The sequence below is a fragment of the Rhinoderma darwinii genome, chromosome 5 (assembly GCF_050947455.1).
Source record: "Rhinoderma darwinii isolate aRhiDar2 chromosome 5, aRhiDar2.hap1, whole genome shotgun sequence".
Taxonomy (NCBI): Eukaryota; Metazoa; Chordata; class Amphibia; order Anura; family Rhinodermatidae; genus Rhinoderma; species Rhinoderma darwinii.
In genome coordinates, this window is record NC_134691.1 from 149,270,915 (window position 1) to 149,298,651 (window position 27,737).

Below are 27,737 nucleotides of genomic sequence, written 5' to 3' on the forward strand. Positions count from 1 at the left end.
ATTTATATAGTTTTTTTTATGTATTGCGGCTTTTGCACAATAAAATCACTTTTATAAAATCATTTGTTTTCTCTGTCGACATTCTAAGACCCATAACTTTATTATTTTTGCGTGCACAAAGCGGTGTCAGGGATTATTTTTTGCGGCACGGATTGGCGTTTTTTATTAGTACTATTTTGGAGTAAATGTGACTTTTTGATCACTTTTTATAGCATTTTTTGGAAGGAGATGTGACCTAAAAACAAAGATTCTGGCGGTTTTTCATGTTTTTTTTTTACCGCGTTCACCGTGCGGGATAAATTACATAATAGTTTTGTAGTTTGGGTCGTTACGGACGCGGCGATACCAATTATGTATAGTTTTTTTTATTTTTACGGTTTTTCCCATAATAAAATACTTACTATGGGAAAAAAGTCAGTTTAGCTTTATTTGAAATGTGTGTGTTTTTATTGTTTTACCACATTTTTATTTACTTTTTTTAACTTTTTTTACTTGTCCCACTAGGGGACATGAGGGCCTGATGCCCCGATCGCTACTCTAATACACTGCACTACATACGTAGTGCAGTGTATTAGCGCTGTCAGTTATTCACTGACAGCAAGCCTATGAGGACTCGCCGCAGGCGGGTCCTCATCGGCTCCCGTACAAGGCAGACTCGGACGCCATTTTCTGGCGTCCGATTGCCACAGCAACCCAGCGATTGCATCACTGGGTTGCCGATCGGGTGAAAACCTATCAGATGCTGCGCTCTATTGAGCGCAGCATCTGAGGGGTTAATCTGCCGGATCGGAGAGTAGCTCCGGTCCTGGCAGTTACAGGAGGGTGCCAGCTGTATAATACAGCTGTCCCCCCGCAGTGATAGTGCCGGCTCTGCTTCTGAGCCCGCACCATCACTGCGCCGTATATATACGGCGCTTTGCGGGAACCACCTCCCGACAGCGCCGTATATATACGGCGTATGTCGGGAAGGGGTTAATGGGGTTGTCTCAAAGACAACTCCGTTTTGCAATATGTACCTGTATGAGAGGGTTTATACTGGGTATATGTAAAAAGGTTTGTAAAATACTTCCGGTTTACGGATCTTCTAGATGGATATATTACCACATGCATCTGTTAAAGGTTTGTTTTCTTTGCGGAAAAACTTATTACGGCCGCGCCAATACTGAATGTGTGTATATTTTATGTATTGAGGCTTATTTGAATGTTTATTGTAAAAAAGTGTATGTATATATATATATATATATATATATATATATATATATATATATATATATGTATATATATATTATTTAACATTACTTTAAGAATTTACTTCTATATATCTATATGCCAGTACATTAGCCTGTGTATTGATAGTACACAGGCAGTTGACCTAAGTATGCCCCAACAGGAAATATGGTAAGACCGTCCTGGGGTCCTTCAAAGGATCCTGGGCTGTCTGCCCATATATGGTATGTCCTTCAATTGCGTCACAGATCCAAGGGGCATCCCCCCTTCTCATTTTCCCCTTGAATGCTGAGGTCAGCTTTCATTGCAGCATTCAGGGGAATAACGGCAGAGATGAGAGGATTCTCTCATCTCCGCCGTTAGAGCGGGGCTGTGGCTGCGTCATACAGCCATTGCCCCGCTATTGGCAACAAGTGCGCACGCTGTCAGCATGAGGTGATGCGTCCGACGCTGCACTAATTAGCGGCAGTTCAGACACTGAAGACAGAACATGGGGGTGTTTTGCAGTGCGCCCGCCATGTTCGGTCTTCAGTGCCGCCGCTCATTAGTGCAGCACCATCCGCATTACATCATGCTGACGGCACGCACTTGCTAGGACCCAGGAGCGGGGCAAATGCTGTATTACACAGCCGCAGCCCCGCTTTCATACATTAGTGTGTCGAAATACATGAAATAACGGTATCGAACGGTTTGAGAGTGCACGGCATCTAAACAGTATCGAAGTTTCGATGCATCGTGCATCCCTACTGTACACGCATTCTATAAAGTGCAGCATTTATTCTATTTTCCACAAGCATTTGAAACCACAAGAGATTAATAAGGCATGAAACAAACTGGTTGTAACAATTTAGACTCAATAAAAGGTTGTGGTTGTAAAGATTTGAAACGTAAATAATAGTCTTGGATAACCATATCATTTTTCTATTAAATCTTGGGCGCTCATTTCCAGAGGAAATACAAATGCCAAGCCAGTATGAAAGCTCACTTATTTATGTGGTTTAGTGGTTTGCCAAAATAAGTGGCATTACATTCTTGGTTCATAGTATAAAATAAAGAATTACACAAGTGCATAAATGCAAACATAAGACCACAAGTGTGAATGCCAAAGGATTTAACATAAACACAATGTGCTTGTATTGAAAAACGACGTCGTCTCCAGCATCCTGTGTTCAGGAGTCTGTCATTTACCGGGAACCAAAATATTGGTCCATCTGTTATAAGGCAGCTGTCTGTTTCCAGAATATTTCACAATAAGACACAAACATACATGTGAAGTAAAACCTCCTTCTTAAAACAAAGCAAGGGATAAAGATAAAATGACACCGCCTTCCAGATCCATCAAGTAAAACGGATATTACCCGAAATGCATACACTTAAAGGGAACCAGTCACCAGCATTTCACCTATTTAACTTTACATATCCGTCACTGGCCGCTGCTAAAAAGAAAAAAAAAAAAGTTTATTGCCATTATCCCCTCTTCTAAACTCCTCCTCCGACTGTAAATAACGGTCTGGAAACATTTAGCGCCTTTTATCGGAATAATCCGGTGTCCCTTTGTGCGCACACACCAGAAGAGGACATCAATGCACAAACGCTGGATTTTGTGTGCTGGGGGAAGGCGAGGAGCTGTCAATCAAAAGTAAGGAGGCGGGATAAACTTTTGATTGACAGACTTGACTAATGACGGCTTGAGTAATGAAGATAGGACTCTTTTCAAACGAAGATTTGACTCTTTTCTGCTCATTAGCATACGGCGTGGGAACACTAAAAAACTGAAGACTAAAGCTACAGAGCCGACTAAGAAGACCATTATAGGTTATCTAGAAATGATTTTTCACCCACTACCCCCTGGTATTTCTGGTTTAATAGGTGAAATGCTGGTGACAGGTTCCCTTTAAAGGCTAACTAAACTTTCGAAAAACTTCTGACATGTCATAGTGACATGTCAGAAGTTTTGATCGGTGGGGGTCTGAACACGATCGCTAAAACGAAACGGCAGAAGTGATCAGGTGAGTCGCTTAGTTTCTCATCGGCTTTTCTCGGAAAGATGAGCAATTGGTGTACGGGCTCAATAGAAAGTCCCAGTGCTCGGACCCCCACCGATCAAAACTTTTGACATGTCACTATGACATGTCAGAAGTTTTTTGTGTTTAGTTACCCTTTAAAAGTAACAAATTGTATCAATAATTCGACTATTAACATAGCAGACTATACTGGCAGATCAGGGACACCATTAATACCGTCAGATAAGCGTGAGAGACAACAGAATGCCCTTGTGCAAAGTGGCAAATGATCGGCTGTAATTGACGGATCGTGAAATAAATGCCTATTTTTGGCCCCATGCACACGAACGTAAAAACGCCCGTAATCACGGCACGTTTTTACGGGCCCATGGACTTCTATTGGCCACGGGTACCTAACCCGTATGCTTACGGGAAGGTGCCCGGGCCGTTAAAAAATATAGAACATGTCCTATTTTAGGCCGGAATTACGGCACGGGCAGGCCCATAGAAGTCTATGGGGCTCCCGTAATTACGGGAGCGTTGCTAGGCGACATCAGGGGATAGTCACTGTCCAGGGTGCTGAAAGAGTTAACTGATCGGCAGTAACTCTTTCAGCACCCTGGACAGTGCTACCGATCACAATATAGATCAGCGTTAAAAAAAAAAAAAAAAAAAAGGACGTTCATACTTACCCAGAACTCTCTGCTTCTTCCTCCAGCCCGGCCTCCTGGGATGACGTTTCAGCCCATGTGACCACTGCAGCCAATCACAGGCTGCAGCGGTCACATGGACTGCCGCGTCATGTAGGGAGGTCGGGCTGGATGTCGAAAGAGGGACTCGTCACCAAGACAACGGCCGGGTAAGTATGAATTTCTTTTACTTTTACTTCGGAAAGGGCTGCCCCTTCTCTTTATCCTGCACTGATAGAGAGAAGGGGCTGCCGATTAGTGCAGTGAAAACGTGCCCGTAAATACTGGTGCAATACGGGTCGAATAGGTGTGACCAAGGACCCGTATTTACGCCAGTATTTACGGAAGGAAAAAAATAAGTTTGTGTGCATGAGGCCTTTCAGTAGACAACGACCCAAAAAATAAATCCAACATCTCAAATCACTTTTTGGCAGACTGTAGTCTCCTGTCGACCAGCTTGAACAATAGATCACATATAATTTAAAACGATGGTCACCCGAAATGGTAAAAATTGGGCATTTTGGAAGACTTTAATCTTAAATGCAAGGCCAGCTGTAGGTAGTAAAAAAGACATGTCCATCAAAGTCAACCTTTCTCATATTACAGAAGAGGCAGGTAATTCCTCTCAGCAATATTTGTTCTCATTGAGTCAATATTATGGTCTCCCAGTCCAAATCTTGTTCATCGCTGAGACCAACTTCCCCTTACTATTCCTCTCATAGCGCAGGAATGTCTCTGCACTAACTCAATGCCTGGAGCTCAAGCAGAAAGTCCCCGACAATCATTACCTATGTAAGATCTTGCATCATTTTATTTCTACCTTTTCTTCATTTTTTTTCAAAATAGAAGAAAACTCGATTACAGACTACCAGACAGTAGAGGTTAGTTTGGGGTTAGGCACGAAGGCCTAAGTTACGTAAAGTATGGTACAAACAAAATAAAATAGTGGAGAGTACACAAAAAATAATAATGAAGAATTATTTACAACGTTCGCAATATTTGTACATAAATACTATTAGGAGGGTAGAATGGAAAGTTCGGTAGAAGAAGCTTCTTTAGCACCTTAACGACCGCCCACCGTCTTTTGATGGCAGGCGGTGCAGGTGCTTGGTCTACAGCGACGTCTTTTGGCGTCACTGTAGAAGAGGCTGATGAGTGCCCCTGTGAGCGCTCATCCTCTAAGCAAGAGCTGTAACTTACAGCTCCTGATCTTAGAGCAGACTGCTGAATACAGCTGGGGTTGTAAAACATTCGGACCCTAGCTGTTTAACCCTTTGATCGCCGCCGTCCGTGACCGGGGCAAGATCAAATGGAATTCCCCGCTTTGATCTCGTCATTGGAAACCCAGTGACTGGATCAAACACCGGGGAATCCCTCTGCAGTCAGCCCTGGAGACCTACAAAAGACTTTATTTTATCTTTTTGTTGCTTTTTTTTTTTTAATCCCATTAAGGGATAACTTTATTTTTTACTTGTAATGTTTTAGCATACATGCTAATACATCATACTGTGTCACTATATGTGCAGCCCCAACAGCAGCCTGTGTCAGTGTGCCCGAACAGCAGGCTTACTAAACAGACAGCCTTGGGGTCCTTTGTAGGTACCCAGGGCTGACTGCAGGGGGATTCCGCACCGGGTTTCCAATGACGAGATCAAAGCGGGAAGTTTATAATCTGCCAGCGATGCCAATCAGTGGTCACATGCCATACTTACCAGTATCACTGTGCGGATTGCTAGATCGGCTGGGGATTGAAGAGGGGAGTAGTATTCTCGTTTTTTTGTAATTTTATAACATTTGCGGTTTGTTTTTTTAAACAACCGGACAACCCTTTTTATTTGCTATAAAATATAATATTTACAAAAAGTAAGTAGAAGCTCAAACCAACAAATTAAACACAGATAGAGCAAAATCAAACCATAAGAGTATGATCACACATGGCAGTTTAGTTGCAGAAATTTCTGCGGGCAAAAATCCATCCATGCATCTGAATTGGGGTTGTTCAAATCTATGTGAAAGATTTCTGCAATGGAAACGTATGAACATAAATGGGCAATTAGACAAATGACTCCCAGGCCTAGTAGTGTCTATGAAATGTATCACATCTTATGGTCAAGGTTTAATAAAACCAATGCAGGTTCAGAAGCCCAGCAATCTAGCTTTAATTTCCTGTTCTTATATAGCATCAACATACAGACCACCAGACATAACGGGACATGTGCAAACCCCTGCCACAATTCCCAGGACTCCCTCAGGCTTCATGTACACGACCGTGAACGCAATTACGGGCACGGCCAGCTGCAGACGGCCGCGAACAGCCAGATGTTTTTACGAGCCGTGCTCCCATTCCTATTTTTTTTCGGCAGGTTTCTACGGCACGGACACCCTCCCGTAAACATACGGGAAGGTGTCCGTCAGCCATAGAAATGAATGGGCCCGTGATTACGGACCGTATGGCCATGTGCATGGGGCCTCAGGCCCCATACACACTACAGTATTTTTCATCAGTAATTACGGACCTATTCATTTCTATTGGCCATGGACACCTTTCAGTATTTTCAATTTTGGGTGTCCGTGCTGAAAAAAAAAATTCATAGAACCTGTCCTATGTCCTTGTCAGTAATTACGGCAAGGACTGCCCTATAGAAGTCTACGGGAGCTTCCGTAAATATGGTCGGCTACTGATGTGCTTCCGTATATCGTCCGTACTTACGGAAGCATTGCTAGGCAACATGTTGATGACATCATTTGCAACCTCCCTCTTTTTGTACGGATCCATATATACGGATAAAATAGGGATGCTTACTGATCCGTATTTACAGACCGTATTTTTGGATAGATGAAAATACGGTCGTGTGCATGGGGCCTAACAAAGTGTCCTCCAAACTCCCACGACCCCATCAGTGGCCTCAGTGACGCACAGCAGCAGGATAACTTGAGCCCTCCCCCGCCCGCACAATTGTCGCGGTTTTCGACGTTGAGGACTTATTTTTCAAATGGAGCTACAAATGATGTTGACATACGGCACGGTAGTAGGGGGTCCCAAACAAAAGCGGGTCCCGGCCTCAGAAAGTTTAGGAACCGCTGCTCTAACACTATATTGACACATGTGCCGCTTATGAAAGTGAGTGGCTGGACCTAACATGAGCGACAATGCGGCGAACGTCACGGAGGGTGACCGCTTTATAAGAGGTTTTGTTTCGTACAAGTCACAATATTGCGACATGTCTGCACAGGTAGTAAGTCGTACACAGCCGAGGTCCGGCGCGGAGAAAGTGAACAGCCGGCCGGGACTCCACGCCAGTATTTCCTCATAACTGCAGAGGGATTTCCAAACTCTTTCACAATCTCTCGGAGAGCACAGCCCTGTCACTTCCGTATACGGAGGGGGACCAGAGCGGCTACACGACCCCCACATGAGGCGTTCCAGTGTCTCATACACGGGCTTCTAACATTATACGCCCGGACAGCACACACCCGTCACACAACACACAGGGGCACACGGAGTCATAAGCAGAAGTTCTGTTACCGAACAGCTGAGGACGGGTCATCCCGCGCTAACTGCGCCAAACACCCCGGGACGGCTCCGCCACATCGCGCTACAGGCTCAGTCAGACGTAATCTCGCTGTCAGGTTTGGGGAACCTAGGAATCCTCCCCCGCTATCTCCCCATAGCAACAGTAGCTACAGCGGGGCCACCCCCTGCCTGACGCAAGCAGCCAGAAGCTGGCGGGCAGCCAGGAGGCCACGAATGTCAGCAGCAGTCACAACAAGTCCCCTTCCCTCCAGAAGTTAACCCTTCTCGCTGACGCCCAGCACTCTCTCCGCAAGTCCTGGCATTGTGACTGGGGGTCATTTGTAGGACACCAGATTGTGCGCGATGTTGCAGCGATGCCGCTTTCTTGCCCCTGCTGCTAGACAGATTTTCTCACAGCTGTACGGAGCCTCCGCTCATGAAAGTTGCCCGTACATTTGCGCAGTGGACTCCCGTGTACTGACATGCTACAAGCCATCTGGGAGTTGCTGCAGCCTAATGGGGCTACACAGACTTGTTATAGTGTGACAGTAACTGGTGGTCACGGTCCATAGGATTACATTGTGCTGTGATATTGGTGTAAGAAAGTAACAAGGGGAAAGATCGGCTAAAAATAAAGCAGCATACAACTTTTCAAGTTAGGGCCTGTTCACATCAGCGTTTGCCTTCTGCTTGGGCTTTCTGTTCATCTGTTCCGTCAGAGAAACAGGATGAGGCTCTGTTCACATCTGAGTTGGGGTCCCGTCCTGACATTGTCGACTACACTATTGCTTCCGGCAAAACGACGTGTCCAGTGCACAACAGACATAAACGGAAACCATGGGAACCTCTGGTTTCCGTTCGTGTCTGTTCAGGGTCCCGTTCCGACAGAACATCAGAACGGGACCGCAACGCAGATGCGAACAGAGTCGAACGCAAAGTATTGATAAAGTTTCCATGAAAATATGGAAACCTAGCGGAACAAACGCAAACTGAAACCCAAAAAAATACCATTGAAATCAATGGTATTACAGACGGAGACTATACTTTCCATTTATTTGTTCCTCTGACTGAACAAAAAGCCCAAACGGAAGGCAAACGCTGATGTGAACAGGGCCGTAGGCCTTGCTCACATCTGCGTCAGTGTTTCAGTTGCTCGGCTACTCTGGCGGAGCAGAGAAACAAAATTACCGGAATCGTTGGTTCTGATGCATGATGGAAACTATTGCCCCCCAACTAAATGGATGCAATTGGGCATGTCAGGGTGTCCATCTTTTTACTGGAAACAATAGTGCAGTATGCTACACTATTGTTTCCAGTGTTTTTGGCCGGGTCTGTGACTGGGGCCCATACAGTGAAGGAAATAAGTATTTGATCCCTTGCTGATTTTGTACGTTTGCCCACTGTCAAAGACATGAACAGTCTAGAATTTTTAGGCTAGGTTAATTTTACCAGTGAGAGATAGATTATATAAAAAAAAACAGAAGATCACATTGTCAAAATTATATATATTTATTTGCATTGTGCACAGAGAAATAAGTATTTGATCCCTTTGGCAAACAAGACTTAATACTTGGTGGCAAAACCCTTGTTGGCAAGCACAGCAGTCAGACGTTTTTTGTAGTTGATGAGGTTTGCACACATGTTAGATGGAATTTTGGCACACTCCTCTTTGCAGATCATCTGTAAATCATTAAGATTTCGAGGCTGTCGCTTGGCAACTCGGATCTTCAGCTCCCTCCATAAGTTTTCGATGGGATTAAGGTCTGGAGACTGGCTAGGCCACTCCATGACCTTAATGTGCTTCTTTTTGAGCCACTCCTTTGTTGCCTTGGCTGTATGTTTCGGGTCATTGTCGTGCTGGAAGACCCAGCCACGAGCCATTTTTAATGTCCTGGTGGAGGGAAGGAGGTTGTCACTCAGGATTTGACGGTACATGGCTCCATCCATTCTTCCATTGATGCGGTGAAGTAGTCCTGTGCCCTTAGCAGAGAAACACCCCCAAAACATAATGTTTCCACCTCCATGCTTGACAGTGGGGACAGTGTTCTTTGGGTCATAGGCAGCATTTCTCTTCCTCCAAACACGGCGAGTTGAGTTAATGCCAAAGAGCTAAATTTTAGTCTCATCTGACCACAGCACCTTCTCCCAATCACTCTCAGAATCATCCAGATGTTCATTTGCAAACTTCAGACGGGCCTGTACATGTGCCTTCTTGAGCAGGGGGACCTTGCGGGCACTGCAGGATTTTAATCCATTATGGCGTAATGTGTTACCAATGGTTTTCTTGGTGACTGTGGTCCCAGCTGCCTTGAGATTATTAACAAGTTCCCCCCGTGTAGTTTTGGGCTGAGCTCTCACCTTCCTCAGGATCAAGGATACCCCATGAGGTGAAATTTTGCACGGAGCCCCAGATCGATGTCGATTGACAGTCATTTTGTATGTCTTCCATTTTCTTACTATTGCACCAACAGTTGTCTCCTTCTCACCCAGCGTCTTACTTATGGTTTTGTAACCCATTCCAGCCTTGTGCAGGTCTATGATCTTGTCCCTGACATCCTTAGAAAGCTCTTTGGTCTTGCCCATGTTGTAGAGGTTAGAGTCAGACTGATTAATTGAGTCTGTGGACAGGAGTCTTTTATACAGGTGACCATTTAAGACAGCTGCAGGCACCAAGTTGATTTGGAGCGTGTAACTGGTCTGGAGGAGGCTGAACTCTTAATGGTTGGTAGGGGATCAAATACTTATTTCTCTGTGCACAATGCAAATATATATATAGAATTTTGACAATGTGATTTTCTTTTTTTTTTTTTATATAATCTATCTCTCACTGGTAAAATTAACCTAGCCTAAAAATTCTAGACTGTTCATGACTTTGACAGTGGGCAAACTTACAAAATCAGCAAGGGATCAAATACTTATTTCCTCCACTGTAAGGCTATGTTCACACAGAGTATTTTGGGGGAGGAATATCTGCCTCAAAATTCCGTTTGGAACTTTGAGGCAGATTTTCCTCTCCCTGCACGCCGATTTTCGCGCCGTTTTTCGCCCGCGCGAAACAGCGCGAAATACGCTTTCTCTGCCTCCCATTGAAGTCAATGGGAGGTCAGAGGCGGAAGCGCCCGAAGATAGGGCATGTCGCTTCTTTTTCCCGCGAGGCAGTTTTACTGCTCGCGGGAAAAAGACGCTGACGCCTCCCATTGAAATCAATCGGAGGCGTTCTTGGGCCGTTTTTGCAGAGTTCTGCGACGCGGTTTCCGCGTCAAAAAACTCGGCAAAATACCCCGTGTGAACATAGCCTAATGGAGACTATATTGCAGATATGAAGGCTATGACATATCACAAGGTTGATGACAGTGTAGTTCCTCTTTAAACATACTCACAAAATGAACATTTCTTGAAAGTTTCAACAGTGACAACCAATATACCACCAGCACCTCCTGTTGTCACTTTTGAATAAAATCCAAATAGCCACATCAAAACAGAAAAATGGAAATAAAATATCATAATTTGGCTATTGCACTGAAGCCGGCCATACACGAGATAGATGTGGGCCGAGAGTTATTCCTCCCAAACCCACCATCAACACGCGGCCAAGCGTGCATATTTATTTCCAGGGGGAGAAGGGCACTGGCGGTGGGTTATCTCCTGTGGGGAAAGAAGAATCAGGCATGTACAAATCTAACAAGCCCGATCCTTAACCCCTTAAGGACGCAGCCTAGTTTTGGCCTTAAGGCTCAGAGCCCATTTTTCAAATCTGACATATTTCACTTTATGTGGTAATAACGTCGGAATGCTTAAACCTACCCAAGCGATTCTGAGATTGTTTTCTCGTGACACATTGGGCTTCATGTTCGTGGTAAAATGTGGTCGATATATTCAGTGTTTATTGGTGAAAAATTGCAAAATTTAGAGAAAATTTTGAAAAAATTGCATTTTTCAGAATTTAAATGCATCTGCTTGTAAAACAGACGGTTATACCACCCACAATAGTCACTAGTTCACATTTCCCATATGTCTACTTTAGATTGGCATCGTTTTTTGAACATTCTTTTATTTTTCTTGGACGTTACAAGGCTTAAAACATAAACAGCAATTTCTCATATTTTTAAGAAAATTTCAAAAGCCTTTTTTTTAAGGTACCTGTTCAGTTCTGAAGGGGCTTTGTGAGGCCTATGTATTAGAAACCCTGATAAAACACCCCATTTTAAAAACTAGACCCCTCAAAGTATTCAAAATAGCATTTAGAAAGTTTTTTAACCCTTCAGGCATTTCACAGGAATTAAAGCAAAGTGGAGGTGAAATTTGCAAATTTCATTTTTCTTGCTGAATTTCAATTTTATTCATTTTTTTTTCTGTAACACAGAAGGTTTTACCAGAGAAACACTACTAAATATGTATTGTCCAGATTCTGAAGTTTTTAGAAATGTCCCACATGTGGCCCTACTGCGCTCGTGGACTAAAACACAAGCCCTAGAAGCAAAGAAGCACCTAGTGCATTTTGAGGCCTCTTTTTTATTAGAATATATTTTAGGCAGCATGCCAGGTTTGAAGAGGTGTTGAGGTGCCAAAACAGTAGGAACCCCCCATTTAGGGTTGTTGTTACCATTTTGACCGCACAGTTTTTTCACAGCACGTATTTGAATTGGGCTGTGAAATGAAAAAAAATGTCATTTTTTCCAATAAAATGTCATTTGTGATCAAAATTTCTTATTTTCACAGGGAACAAAATACCCCATTTTGTTGCCCAATTTGTCCTGAGTGCGGCAATACCCCATTTGTGGTGATAAACTGCCGTTTGGGCCCATGGGAGGGCTCAGAAGGAAAGGACCACCATTTGGCCTACTGGGGATTTTCTAGTGCGAAGTCATGTATGCAGAAGCCCCTGAGGTACCAGTACAGTTGAAACCCGCAAGAAGTGACCCCGTTTTAAAAATTACACCCTTAAGGCATTCACCTAGAGGTGTAGTGAGCATTTTGACCGGAGACCTACACCCCATAAACTGTCATATGGGTTCTCCCGGGTATGGCAATACCCTACATGTGGCTGTTATCAGCTGCCTGGACACACAGCAGGGCTCAGAGGGGAAAGACGAGGGGGGATAAGCTGTGTGGAGTGCATCAGGATAAGTAAAATTGGGGTAAATTATAAACCAAGGGATGTATGATAAATTTTAAAACACTCTTTCATACAGAGCTCTGGTTATTCGGGACACGTGTCACATTGATATATTGTGTCATCCATTATCGCCCTCTTGTAACAGACTTTGCACCTCTTTTGACTTTTTCCCTTCTTGCCAGTTTGGGGAACTTCCCCTGGAAAGTGTTGCCGCCCTGGTACGATGCGTGTGGCCTGGCTTCCAGAAGTACTGGGTGCACCCACTTCTTGGTCCCTAAAGATTAGGTTCTTGATAATCACCTCTTGAAATTCCAGGAAAGTTCCCGTCTGGCCTGCACATCGACGTAGCACGTACGCATTGTACAATGCCATCTGTATGATGTGAACGGCCAGCTTCTTATACCACACCGCATGGCGCTGTAGGGCTTCAGGATTTGATCTGACAAGTCCATCCCTTCCATGTACCTATTGTAGTCCAGGATGCAGTCTGGTTTTGGGGTGGCCTTTCCTTCATATATCCTAAACCTGTAGGTATACCCTGATGCACTCTCACAGCTTATACATCTTCACGCCACACCTTGCCCTCTTACCCGGCAGGTACTCGCGGAATTGAACCCTCCCTTTAAAATGTACCAGGGACTCATCAATAGAAATACACGTCTTGGGGTGTATGCTTGGGAAAACCGGGCACTGGAACGGTCTAATAGGGGTCTCCGTTTATACAAACGGTCAAAACTGGGGTCATCTCGGGGTGAGCACGGCTCATTATCAATATAATGTAAGAAGCAAAGTATTGCCTCATTTATTTATTTTTTTAGGTTCCAGTTCAGTTCTGAAGTTGCTTTGAGGGGCCCATATATTAGAAACCCCTATCAAACACCCCATTTTAGAAACTAGTCCCCTCAAAGTATTCACAACAGCATTTAGAAAGTTTATGAACCCTTTAGGTGTTTCACAAAAATTTAGAGCAAAGTAGAGGTGAAATGTACATTTTTTTTTTTGTCAGAAAATCCTCTTTATACCATTTTTTTTATAACACAAAAGGTTTGATCAGAGAAACGCAACTTAATACGTATTGCCCAGATTCTGCAGTTTTTAGAAATATCCCACATGTGGCCCTAGTGCGGTAATGGACTGAAGCACTGGCCTCCGACGCAAAGGAGCACCTAGTGGATTTTGAGGCCTCTTTTTTATTAGGCACCATGTCCGGTTTGAAGAGGTCTTGTGGTGCCAAAACATTGGGAACCCCCCAAAAGTGACCCCAATTTGGAAACTAGACCCCTTGAGGAATCCATTGTAGTTTTCATGGGGTGCATGCAGCTTTTTGATCAGTTTTTATTCTATTTTTAGGTGGCGTGGTGACTAAAAAACAGCAATTCTACTATTGTTTTTTTTTTTTGTTTTTTTTACAGCGTTCACCGTGCGCTATAAATGACATTCACTTTATTCTGCGGGGCGATACGATTACGGCTTTACCAGATGTTTATAGTTTTTTTTTATGTCTTATGGCGTTTACACAATAAAATACGTTTTGTAAACAATCATTCACTTTTTGTGTTACCTTATTCTAAGAGCCAGAACTTTTTTATTTTTCAATCAATAAAGCCGTGCGAGGACTTATTTTTTGCGTAACGAACTGTAGTTTCGATCAGTACCATTTTTCGGTACATGCGACTTTTTGATCTCTTTTGATTCCATTTTTTGGGAGGTGAAGTGACCAAAGAATTGTGATTGTGGTACGGTTTATTATTATTTTCTTTTACGGCGTTCACCGTGCGGGATAAATAATGAAATAATTTTGTAGTTCAGGCCGTTACGGACGCGGCGATGCCAATTATGTATAGTTTATTTGTTTGTTTATATATTTTTATTAATAATAAAGGACTGATAAGGGAAAAGGGGGGATTTTTACTTTTAAAACTTTTATTTTCTTATTTTTACACATCTTTTTTTAACTTTTTTTTTACTTTATTACTTTGTCCCACTAGGGGACATGAGGGCAGGAGGCCCTGATCGCTATTCTAATACACTGCACTACATGCGTAGTGCAGTGTATTAGAACTGTCAGCTACTCACTGACAGCAAGCATAGTGGGTCCTGACGTTGTCAGGACCCACTAGGCTTCCGTCTATGGCATAGCCGGACGCCATTGTTTGGTGTCCGGCTGCCATTGTCACCATCGCCGGCCGCTATCGCGTAGCAGGCCGGCGATGGCAGCTTAACCCCTAAAAAGCCGCGATCTCTATAGAACGCGGCTTTTAAGGGGTTAATCAGCGGGGACACAGCGATCGGTCCCCGCTGTAGGAGCTGTGACAGCTGCTGAACAAGACAGCAGCGTCACAGCTCCTGTATGTGTCGGGAGGACGGCCGAAACGGCCGTTACTCCCGAGACGTACTATTACGTCATGGAGCGCGAACGATACAGCTGCCATGACGTAATAGTACGTCAAGGAGCGGGAAGGGGTTAATTCCCCGGCATCTGCTGTCGAGGAGAGTCAGAAACAACCCATACACATTGGACAGTCGTCCAGTCCCAGAAAAATCAGCATGTACAGACAGCTTTATGTTTTAAATAGGAATCCCCTGTTTCTTTAAAGGACGGGTGTCACGAAAAAAAAATTTTTTATATAATATTGCTTTTAGTATGTTATTAAAATACATTTTATTTATTTGTGAGTTTGTGTTTTACTTTTTTCTTTTTCTAACTTTTACTTCTCTATGGGGGCTGCCATTTTGTTTTTCATCTCTGTATGTGTCGATTAACGACACATACAGAGATGGAATACGGCAGCTACAGTGCATAGGAGTCAATGAACGGGAGCCGTTCCATTGATTCTGCTCTATGGCTCTGTACTGCGCAGACGCAGGTTAGAGTCACACAGCAGATCAGCTGTTTGCAGGGAGAGAGCAGGCGCCATCATGAAGACCAGCTGCACTGCAGGTAAGGTCCGTGTCTCTGCATGTCCCACTCTATCTCACAGACCGCCGCTCTCGTGGACCCCCCCCACCCAACGGGCCCCCACCCCTAACGGCCTCCCCCCCCCCCTGTCTGAAGGACACATGATGCAGCTGTACTGGGAAAGCCCTGAATGGTAAATCTCTCTAGTTGTGCTGAGACGGTTTGGGGATGTGACTAATGAACCTCTCAGTCTCAGCACAACTAGAGAGATTTACCGTTCAGGGGTCTGGGAAAGCTGGATGACCACCATTACCCCTCCTACTGGAGTGTGAGAGGTTCATTAGTCACATCCCTAAACACACTCCAGTAGGAGGGGTAATGGTGGTCACCCAGCTTTCCCAGACCCCTGTACGGTAAATCTCTCTACCGTGTTTCCCCGAAAGTAAGACAGTGTCTTACTTTCTTTTTATCCCCAAAAGCCCCACTATGTCTTACTTTCGGGGTATGTCTTATATTGGAAAAAAAAAATTTTTTTTTTTTTTTTCACAAACTTTATTTAACTGTTTTACATTTTTTTTTTTAGTCCCACCAGGGGACTTCACTATGCGATGTGCCGATCGCATATATAATGCTTTGGTATACTTAGTATACCGAAGCATTATTGCCTGTCAGTGTAAAACTGACAGGCAACCTATTAGGTCATGCCTCCGGCATCGCCTAACAGGCAGATGCTGAAGGCAGACCTGGGGGTCTTTGTTAGACCCCCGGCTGTCATGGAAACCCGACGGCGACCCGCGATTTGTTTGCGGGGGCGCCGATCGGGTGACAGAGGGAGCTCCCCCCTCTGTCAAACACATTAAATGCCGCTGTCACTATTGACAGCGGCATTTAATGGGTTAAACTGCCGGAATCGGCGCGCGCTTCGATTCCGGCAGTTGCAGCAGGAGCCAGGCTGTGGATAACAGCCGTGCTCCTGCCGCTGATCGCGTGGGTACAGTCTCAGTACCCGCGCTATCACAGGACGGATATATCCGTCCTCCTGCGCGAACTAGCAGCTGCTGAGGACGGATATATCCGTCCTTCGGCGTTAAGTGGAAGTGGGCAGGAGGCGGCAATACCCCCGTGTTTCCCCGAAAGTAAGACATATGTCTTACTTTCGGGGTACGGCTTATATTAGCCGACCCCCCTGAAACCCCCGATACGTCTTACAATCGGGGGTGTCTTACTATCGGGGAAACACGGTAGTTGTGCTGAGACTGAGAGGTTCATTAGTTACATCCCCAAACAGTCTGAGCACAACTAGAGAGATTTACCGTTCAGGGGTCTGGGAAAGCTGGGTGACAACCATTACCCCTCCTACTGGTTTGTGAGAGGTTCATTAGTCACATCCATAAACACACTCCAGTGGGAGGGGCAATGGTGGTCACCCAGCTTTCCCAGAAGCAGATATAACCAGGAAAGGGCTGGATGGATGGGCTGAGGGTGCACAGGGTTTTTGGTGATCCCCCTCTGTCATGTGATCGGACCTAGGTTACCGGTTCATCAGATGGGGTTCATGTGACTATAAATCTGTCTATAACAAGAGCCAGTGCACTCGGGACAAGCCCTGCCCTCATGCCGTAGTTGTGTGGTTCTGTCTGCAGTGATGGCGCTGGGTGGCTCTGACACCCGCGTCCCCCGTCGGGTCATCTCAGGACAGAAGGAGTGTCCGGATTGGAGAGACAGCGCTGCACCCGTCCTCAGGTTGTGTCTGGTATTTCAGTTCATCTACATTGAAGCGAATAGGACAGAGCTGTAATACCACACACACGACCTGAGAACAGGTGCGGCGCCATGTTTTCCTGGACGACCCCTTTAAGACTTTTCGTGTGTGTGTGTGTGTGTGTGTGTGTGTGTGTGTGTGTGTGTGTGTGTGTGTGTGTGTCTGTGTCAGAGCGGAGTGTGCACGGGCGCCGCTGATACTTCATAGCCGCTTATCAGCTGTTTTGAAGATTTAGCGGCGAGCACTCCCCCCCCCCCCACACATACACACACACACATCCCCCAAACACGCAAAATCAAGTGTAATAAAGCGTTTTTTGAATGCGGTTTTTTGCACGTAAAATGTCCAAAAAAAAAAACTTATCAAATACACGGCGTGTGAACCGGTCAACTGAAAAGTCATTCACTTCACTTTCATCATTCTAAGGGCTCATTTACACGAGCGTGTTATACGTCCGTGCGACGCACGTGATTTTCACACGCGTCACAGGGACCTATATTAGTCTATGGGGAAGTGCAGACAGTCCGTGTTTTTTGCGCAGCGCGAGTCCGCTGCGTAAAAGTCACGACATGTCTGTTCTTTGAGCTTTTTTCGCGCATCACGCACCCATTGAAGTCAATGGGTGCGTGAAAACCACGCATGTCGCACGGAAGCACTTCCGTGGGACGCGCAACAGCGGTGAAATGGATGAATGAAAACAGAAAAGCACCACGTGCTTTTCTGTTTACAAACATCCAAACGGAGTGTCACAATGATGGCGGCTGCGCGAAAATCACGCAGCCGCGCATCATACGCTGCCGACACACGGAGCTGTTAAGTGGCTTTTGCGCAGGCAAAACGCCACATTTTTTGCGTGAGCAAAAAGCACACGCTCGTGTGAATCCAGCCTTAGGCCTGGTTTACACGAGCGTGTGCGTTTTTAGCTCTCAAAAAAAGCGGCGTTTTGCGTGCGCAAAAGGCACTTAACAGCTCCGTGTGTCAGCAGCGTATGATGCGCGGCTGGGTGATTTTCGCGCAGCTGCCATCATTATGACACTCCGTTTGGATGTTTGGAAACAGAAAAGCACGTGGTGCTTTTCTGTTTTCATTCATCCTTTTCACCGCTGTTGCGCGAATCACGCGCGTTCCACGGAAGTGCTTCCGTGCGACATGCGTGGTTTTCACGCACCCATTGACTTCAATGGGTGCGTGATGCGCGAAAAACGCTCAAAGAACGGACATGTCGTGACTTTTGCGCAGCGGACTCACGATGCATGAAAATCACGCACCTGTCTGCACTGCCCCATAGCCTAATATAGGTCTGTGCAACGCGCGTTGCACGGACGTATATCCCGTTCGTTTGAATAAGCCCTAAGGGTATGTTCACACACAATGTTTACAGCTGAAAAAATGGAAGCAGAACGCCTACAAGCATCTGCCCATTGGTTTCAATGGGAAATACGGCGTTCTGTTCCGACAGGGCATTTTTTACGTGTTCGTTTTCCAAAACCGGCACGTAAAAAGACGCCCACCAAAATTAAGTGCACATCACTTCTTGGGACGTTTTTGGAGCCGATTTTCATTGACTTTATAGAAAAACAGCTCCAAAAACGGCCGTTAAAAAACGCGAGTTTGATTAAGAAATGGCTGAAAATCATGAGCTGTTTTCCATTTGTTTAGTAAGCGTGTGAACATACCCTTAGCCTTTTGGCGTGTCCTATAACATACCCAAAATGGCTGCCGGACACTGCTTAGCAATTTGAAGACACCTTTTCCTGGCTTGTGGGAGGGGGGGTGAGGTTCCCTCCCACATTTACAGCAGCTGTGAGTCAGGTTGGTTTGCCTTATTCACCTTGCTGTAATTCTGGGAAGTTCTCCCCCCTGGTGGCCAACATAGGAAAACATGTCAAATTATTATTTGATTTTTAATACTTTCCACCATATGGAAGAAAAAATTACAGCAAAAAACGTAAAAAAGTATGTGTATGTTTTTTATGTTAAACATTTTCTTAGTGTTTATTTTTTATTTTGCGGTGGGGTTTGTATTTTTTTTTTTACAATAACGCAAACCGTTCATATTTTAACGTGCTGTGTAGAAGTGCATACAGGGATAGCAGTCAAACACCAGCAGGACCGCCTTCCGGACTCCTACATCCACAATGGTAGGGGGTGAAATCAATAAATGGAAAAGCAGAATAAAAAAAATACAAGTGTAAATATATTCCATGGTACTTATCACTATGACCGTAAGCTTTTGTGGATAATACATAGTATTTCCCTAAAGGTGTTGTCTTCTCTGCCAATAAGGGATGACATAATGAAAACCTGCCTAATGTGTGAGATTTCTGGCAGAATTAATGACAGCAACAAATTTCTCTTGGAGTATAAATAAACCCTATTTTAGTGCAATTATTTCCTAAAACCATTCGCATGTGACTGAACAAATTATGACAGCACTGAGGCTTCTAGTGGAACAACAACAGATCAACAACAGCTGTTTGTGGATTCTTCTTGGACCTCCCTCCTCCTACAGCATATGCAATGCAAATACTGTGCTGTGAAGTCCTATTTAGCCTATTCTACCTGACACGGGCTCAGCGCACATGACCATATTATAGATCCTTGCAGGAGCCGTATATTTAGTGCCAAGGACAGGATCGGCTCCTGATCTTTGGGTTTAGGAAAGCTTTTCCAGTAACTTATTTGCAAAGATCAGAAAAATTATCCATGAGGAAAATAATCCAGTTTCCTGCATTTCTTTTGCTATGTATGAGTTATTCACAATACTGCAGTCCGGTGAGCCACTCCAGATCCCATGCTCTTCTGTTTTGTGACGCAGTTTTGCAGCCATCCAGCAGAGGTCCCTGGAACAGAATGCTCAGCTGCGTCTGGATTCCATGGAAAACCTAAGGCTGGATTCACACGAGCATGTTCGGTCCGTAAAGGACGAAACGTATTTCGGCCACAAGTCCCGGACCGAACACAGTGCAGGGAGCCGGGCTCCTAGCATCATAGTTATGTACGACGCTAGGAGTCTCTGCCTCTCCGTGGAACTACTGTCCCGTACTGAAAACATGATTACAGTACAGTTGTCCCGCAGCAAGGCCGGGACTCCTAGTGTCGTACATAACTATGATCCTAGGAGCCCGGCTCCCTGCAGTGTGTTCGGTCAGGGACTTGCGGCCGAAATACGTTCCGTCCTTTACGGACCGAACATGCTCGTATGAATCCAGCCTAAACCTTGGTCATCCTAACTACAGCATTTGCTCTTCAGCATGTCTCTGCCTGACTTCCTCTGCAGCGCACCTGCCATGAACCTGTGACTCCGGGGCAGCGACCTGGGGATCCAACCAAGAGAGTCAGAACAGGGGGAGGGGGGGGGTTTAAATGTGAAAAATGGGAGGGTTCCTTGGACTCTGCACCCAGTGCCAAATCTGCTGCGACATTGAGGTTTCACTATCAGACTTGATGAACTTTCAGTCCTTGTCCCCAATAGGGCTCACAATCTAATTCCCAGAGCGGCAGGAAGCACCACCGTCCTTGGGAAGCGCTCTGATCAGGTTATCTGCCCTGGGGAAGCTCCTGACATCACGGTCAGTATGTGGATAGTGACCTCAGGAGCTTCACAAGGGCCAGTGTCCCCAGGCGCTCTGCAAGGGGGTCCAGGCTGTTCGGGCAAAGTATACCAATGTAAGCATTTACAATGGAATACGTTGCAGCCTTCCGTTGGAGGTATATGTTGGGAACCTTCCCGACGTATGCCTCCAACAAAAGGCAGATGTGCAGCATCTTTGTGGAGCCTTTACCTTCAAAGTTCAGCTGTTTGTGCTACAAACCTCTTGTAACACTGGCGGCCGCCGGCATAGTTTACCCGTGCGCCGGAATCCTCCTCCTCCTCCTCCTCCCAGGGGATGCTGGCATGTACTGCTCCGATCCACCGCTGGCACTCACAGGGAGCCTGCATTCGCACCACTAGAATACTCTCTAGCCGATCCCTGTGCACTCTGTCCTATTTAAATCTGTCCTGCCCACCTTCCAGTGCCTGAGTGTTGTGTCTACCCATGTTTGTATAGCAAATGGTCCCTTAGTTGCATTCTGTTCCCAGTGTTCCTGTATCCCATTTCCTGTATCCAGTAACTGCGTTTATTCCGGAGCGAAGTCTAGTGTTGGAGTTGAGTTCATCCTCACTGCCACGCCAAGCGTCTTCTGCCACGCTACGAGTCATCTGCGCTAAAGCGTCTGCTACGTCTCATGTCTGTCAGGACTTTCATACAGGTACTCTTGTGCTAGAGACTTTCAAAGACTGTAGTTGGCCAGCTACTACCCAGCTATGTCGGAGCGGCTTAGTGGGTCCACATACCCCAGTCGTGACACCTCTTCTCCTTCCCTGTCATCACTGTCTGCCAGGTTACAGGTTTAGTGGAGCTGCAGCCTGGTCACCAGTTACTCTGTCTAGAAGCCTACCAGGTCAACGAACAACACGTTACTAATCCTTCTTAATCTCCAAGACTGGAGTATTACACGGGTCCACCACAGCGAGTGGTGCCGATACTTCGCAGCTCTCCACTCTTGCTCATAGATTGGGGTGACAGCCACAACCATAAGTATAGATAAAAGATGTCAATGTCTCTTTTTTGGGGATCTAAATCCTGTTATTGGCATAAAAAAAAAACAAAAAAAAACACATAAAAAAATTGTATGAAATCTAAAAAGTGTGTGATCAAGGCATAGAAACAGTGCCTGAAAATTTAGGTCAGTCTCCGTGTGCTGATAACTTCAAAATAACAAAAACCCCTTTTTACACGGGACCATGATATCAATGGGGTCTGTCTAAAGAAATGTCCTTAGCATGTCACATTAAAGGGGTTGTCTGAATAAGACAACTGCTCTCTACATGCCCTATTAGGGCATGCGGACGTCATATCTAATGCATTACATGGACAGTCAATTATTTGATGCTACATTTGTAATGTGTGGCTGGTCACGGCCTACCCCAGGGATAACAGCTATTCACCAGGCATAGAGAAGCCGGACCTGCGGCAAAAAAGGGGTTATTTTTATAAAACAACAACTTTAGACCGAACTAACGTAATTAGTATCGCCGCGTCCAGAATAGTTCGACAATAGTACAACAATTTAACCCGCAAGGTGAACACTAAAAAAACAAACACAAAAGAACAAAACAGAATTGCTGTTTTTTGGTCACCTTAGCTCGCCAAAACAAATAGAATAAAAAAGTGATCAAAACGTTACCCCAAATAGTACCAACAAAAACTACAACTCGCCCCGCAAAAAATAAGCCCATATACCGCTCAATTGACATAAATACAAAAAATATATGGCTCTCAGAATGTGGTGACAAAACAATTTTTCTTTTTACATTTTCTTTGTAAAATTGGTAAAACATTAAAACTATACACTACCGTTCAAAAGTTCAGGGTCACTTAGAAATTTCCTTATTTTTGAAAGAAAAGCACAGTTTTTTTCAATGAAGATAACATTAAATTAATCAGAAATACACTCTATACATTGTTAATGTGGTAAATGACTATTCTAGCAGCAAACGTCTGGTTTTTAATGCAATATCTACATAGGTGTATAGAGGCCCATTTTCAGCAACCATCACTCCTGTGTTCTAATGGTACATTGTGTTTGCTAACTGTGTGAGGCTAATGGATGATTAGAAAACACTTGAAAACCCTTGTGCAATTATGGTAGCACCGCTGTAAACAATTTTGCTGTTTAGAGGAGCTATAAAACTGACCTTCCTTTGAGCTAGTTGAGAATCTGGAGCATTACATTTGTGGGTTCGATTAAACTCTCAAAATGGCTAGAAAAAGAGTTTTCATGTGAAACTCGACAAATGAAGGCTATTCCATGCGAGAAATTGCCAAGAAACTGAAGATTTCCTACAACGGTGTGTACTACTCCCTTCAGAGGACAGCACAAACAGGCTCTAACCAGAGTAGAAAGAGAAGTGGGAGGCCCCGCTGCACAACTGAGCAACAAGACAAGTACATTAGAGTCTCTAGTTTGAGAAATAGACGCCTCACTGGTCCTCAACTGGCAGCTTCATTAAATAGTACCCGCAAAACAACAGTATCAACGTCTACAGTGAAGAGGCGACTCCGAGATGCTGGCCTTCAGGGCAGAGTGGCAAAGAAAAAGCCATATCTGAGACTGGCTAATAAAAGGAAACGATTAATATGGGCAAAAGCACACAAACATTGGACAGAGGAAGATTGGAAAAAAGTATTATGGACAGACGAATCGAAGTTTGAGGTGTTTGGATCACACAAAAGAACATTTGTGAGACGCAGAACAACTGAAAAGATGCTGGAAGAGTGCCTGACGCCATCTGTCAAGCATGGTGGAGGTAATGTGATGGTCTGGGGTTGCTTTGGTGCTGGTAAAGTGGGAGATTTGTACAGGGTAAAAGGGATTTTGAATAAGGAAGGCTATCACTCCATTCTGCAATGCCATGCCATACCCTGTGGACAGCGCTTGATTGGAGCCAATTTCATCCTACAACAGGACAATGACCCAAAGCACACCTCCAAATTATGCAAGAACTATTTAGGGAAGAAGCAGGCAGCTGGTATTCTATCTGTAATGGAGTGGCCAGCGCAGTCACTAGATCTCAACCCCATAGAGCTGTTGTGGGAGCAGCTTGACCGTATGGTACGCAAGAAGTGCCCATCAAGCCAATCCGACTTGTGGGAGGGGCTTCTGGAAGCATGGGGTGAAATTTCTCCCGATTACCTCAGCAAATTAACAGCAGGTAAGTAGCTACATTGACTTACCTGCAAACGCTGATGCTGCTGCAGAATCATCTGTAGCCTCTGGTGCCGATGTGTCCTCGCTCGTCTGACACGATGCACCTGTGAGTGACGTCACAGCGTGATCTCTCGAGAACACGGCTGTGTCTGCACTGCCAGAAGCTGGGCGTTCTGAAGAGAAGTGGATGATACTTCTCTTCAGAGCGCCCAGCTAGTAAAAGTAGTAAACACGCCCAGATGTACGCACATAATACACGCCCAGTTGTACTTTTACTTTAAACACGCCCACTTGGACTTTTGCAAGCCTCATTTGCATAAATACAAAAACGGTCATAACTTGGCCAAAAATGCTCGTTTTTAAAAAATAAAAACGTTACTGTAATCTACATTGCAGCGCCGATCTGCTGCAATAGCAGATAGGGGTTGCAAAATCTGGTGACCGAGCCTCTTTAACTGAAAAACTAATAATTAAATGTTTATGACACTTAAATCCAATGTGCATAATAATTTGGAACACGGTGTAATTGCAACAGCAGCAATTATTGTCATTTGAAAACAACTGCTTCGGGGTAAGTAGGAATTCTGGCCAGATGTGGTCAGTGAAGTTCAACAAAGTGAATCCACGGCTTTTCAGCACGAAATCTGTGTGAATAATAAACATGCTGCGGATTATAAAATCTGCGGCACAGCCATTATTCTGCACAGAATTCTCTTTGGAGCATGTGAATGGGAGATTAAAAAAACAAAACAATCCCATGCATCGTCGGAGGAATTGCTGCAGATTGTGTGCACATTTTGGCATGGAATCCACAACGTGAGGACACCCTTTAGCTGGATGCGGTTGTATAAAAGCTCTGTGCAGAAGGTTGTTGATTTTTTTAGCATTATATTCTTCTGTTTAAGGACAGCAAGCACAGATCTTAAAAATGGTGAAAATTGAAACTGCTGTACAACTTTCAAAGTTACTAATAAAAAAAAAAAAAAACTGATCAAAGAAAAGAATAGTAAGTTATATTATGGGATACAATGTTCCTTGTAATGTTATACAACCTCTTCCCGAAGAGCAAGTGGAAGTGTAATGTGCGGTCACTGACTAAACATGAATCACACTCTTCAAATTGACATACATCACCAGAGATGAGTATTAGGGTATGTGCACACACAAAATAAAAAACGTCTCAAAATACGGAGCTGTTTTCAAGGGAAAACAGCTCCTGATTTTCAGGCTTTTTTTAAAATCAAAGTTGCCTTTTTCGCAGCGTTTTTAATGCCCGTTTTCGGAGCTGTTTTTTTATAGAGTATATGAAAAACGGCTCCAAAAACGGCTGAAGTGACATGCACTTCTTTTTCTCTGCCATTTTTTTTACGCTGCCGCGCAAAAAAAACGCACTGTCGGAACAGAACGCCGTTTTTCCCATTGAAATCAATGGGCAGATGTTTGGAGGTGTTCTGCTTCTAATTTTTCAGCCGTTTTTCGGGACGTGTAAACATACCCTTAAAGTGCCCTGTAATAGAAATGTACTTACACAGTGCCAGCCACACTACCCCCATACAGTATTAAACACATATCCATATAGCCAGCTATACTGCTCCCTATATAATGCCAACAACCGTGCCTATTACCTATGCTGTACCAACCACAATGCGCCCCCAAAATATAGCAGCTCCTGTATACTCCACATATCTTCATCTTTATGTGTCAAATGTGAGGAGCCAGATTCCTATCCTAGAGTATGTCACAAGTGTTCTGTGACAAACCCCTTCTCCTGGGAAGAGATGAATTTAGGTCACATGACCGCATCCTTCAAATGACCAGCACCAAACTAAGGGTCCTTTTACACAGAAAGATACATTTGTAAAACCAAGCGCTGATCGACGATATAGTGTGTCGTTAACGTTCGAAAGACAATGCATTTATATGTAACAATAAATCGCATGTTTATTAAATCACTCCATGACCGTTTCACAAGGGGGTGTACAGGCGACAAACAATCATTTTGAGGTCATCAGAAAAGATTTGCTCAACCACAAATGAGCAATTTCGAAATGGATGGATGGATAGATGATGGGATAGATGATGGGATAGGTGATGGGATAGGTGATGGGATAGGTAGGGAACGTCAAAGGGTAAGTATGCATGTTTTTAGTCCTTTTTGGCAGTGGACATTCCGTCCAAAAATACTGAATCACAATTTGGTGCGGTTTTTCAGCAGAAATTCCCTGCGGCCGCCAGGGCAGATACGCTCTGTACCTTTACAAAGCGTATCCGCCCTGTGTGAACTTACCCAAAGAGTTCCGACGTGCTTTAAGAACTTAACCTATCCAGCAAACTGTCCCGTACTGTAATCATATTTTCAGTACGGGACAGTTTTCCACAGCGAGGCAGGGACTCCTGGCGTCATAGATAACTACGATGCTAGGAACCCGGCTCCCTGAAGTGTGTTCGGTCCAGGAAATACTGCCGGAATATGGTCCGTATATCACGGACCGAACACACTCGTGTGAATCCGGCCTAAATGTCTGTCATAAGACAAGCCCTTTAAAAGCTTCTGCTGAAAACACTATCCCATCTACACTGCATTTTGATGGTTGTCTAGTCAGCCCAATAAAACATCTGGAGAAGCCCAATACTAGTGAAGTAAACATTTAAACATCACAAAGAAGTGAGAGAGACCAACTGGAACCATTAGGTCCAAGAACATAGTAGTCAGTTCACACAAAGCTTTTTTTGGTGCCGATTTTGACGCGGAAATGTCGGAATCAGCGACAAAAAATGTCCGAGATCGCCCATCCATTGATTTCAATGGGAGGCAGAGGTGTTTTTTTATTTCCAGAGCGACTTTTGTCTGCTCGCGGGATAAAAAAAAGTGGAATGTCTTTTCTTGCCACGGTTTCTGCCTCTGACCTCCCACAGAAATCAGTGGGAGGCAGAAAAAAACCTGCGGCGCTCATTTCCAAGCGTTTTTTGCCCGCGGTCCATGCATTAGATTCAATGGCCGCGGACGAAAAGTAACGCCACGAAAAATGGGTAAAAAAAAAAAAAAAGCGCAGGCAGTTCTAATTCTTTTAGGAGTTTTGAGTCAGATTTTTTTTTTTTGCCCGCAAAAACTGTGTGAACTGGGCCTTAGGGCGAAGTCAATGGGTGCGTGAAAATCACGCGCACCACACGGAAGCACTTCCGTGGGACGCGCATGATTCGCGTAACAGCAGTAAGAAGTATGATTGAAAAAGGAAAACCACCACGTGCTTTTCTGTTTACAGAGTGTCATAATGATGGCGGCATATGGTGATGACACACGGAGCTGTTAAGTGCCTTTTGCGCGCGCAAAACGCCGCATTTTTGGCACGCGCAAAATGTACACGCTCATGTAAATCCGCCCTTAAAGAGACTAAAAAGAATAAATTAGGAGGAAAAGGAAACAAACAGATAGGAAAGTAGTGGAGTCAGCCTTTAGGATGTCATGGGTCACCATGAAGCACCTGTAGTCTGCAGAATTGGATAAAGAGCAGTCAATAGAACCTCATTTTATCCACTCGAGTTGCTCTTCCTCCTGAAGGTGGTCCGGTGTTTCATGCACGATTGAAATGAAATTCGAACAAACTCAGAGAAGCTCAAAGACCAAGGACCACCCAGATATATTGTTCTCCATTCCTGAAGTTGCACAGTGCAGAACTGCTGTCTAAGCTCTTTACACCTATGTCTGCACATAATCCTCAGACTACTAGACACATATAGAACAGCACAGGTACAACATATCCACATAGCGTT

At 44.6% G+C, this 27,737-nt stretch overlaps 1 protein-coding gene across 3 annotated transcripts in view; it reads right to left on the reverse strand.

Moving 5' to 3' along the window:
* The window catches only part of HIVEP1 (HIVEP zinc finger 1), a 245,536-nt gene that overhangs the window by 176,229 nt on the left and 41,570 nt on the right, over window positions 1–27,737 (reverse strand). Inside the window, exon 1 of one of the 3 annotated variants that reach the window (XM_075826633.1) lies at window positions 7,446–7,582. The exons of the other annotated variants lie outside the window; for them this stretch is intronic. Within the exon in view, the coding sequence (XP_075682748.1) occupies window positions 7,446–7,467 (22 nt within the window). The 5' untranslated portion in view covers window positions 7,468–7,582. Of the gene's footprint in view, window positions 1–7,445; window positions 7,583–27,737 lie in introns of those variants that run through there. 3 annotated transcript variants of the gene reach the window in all.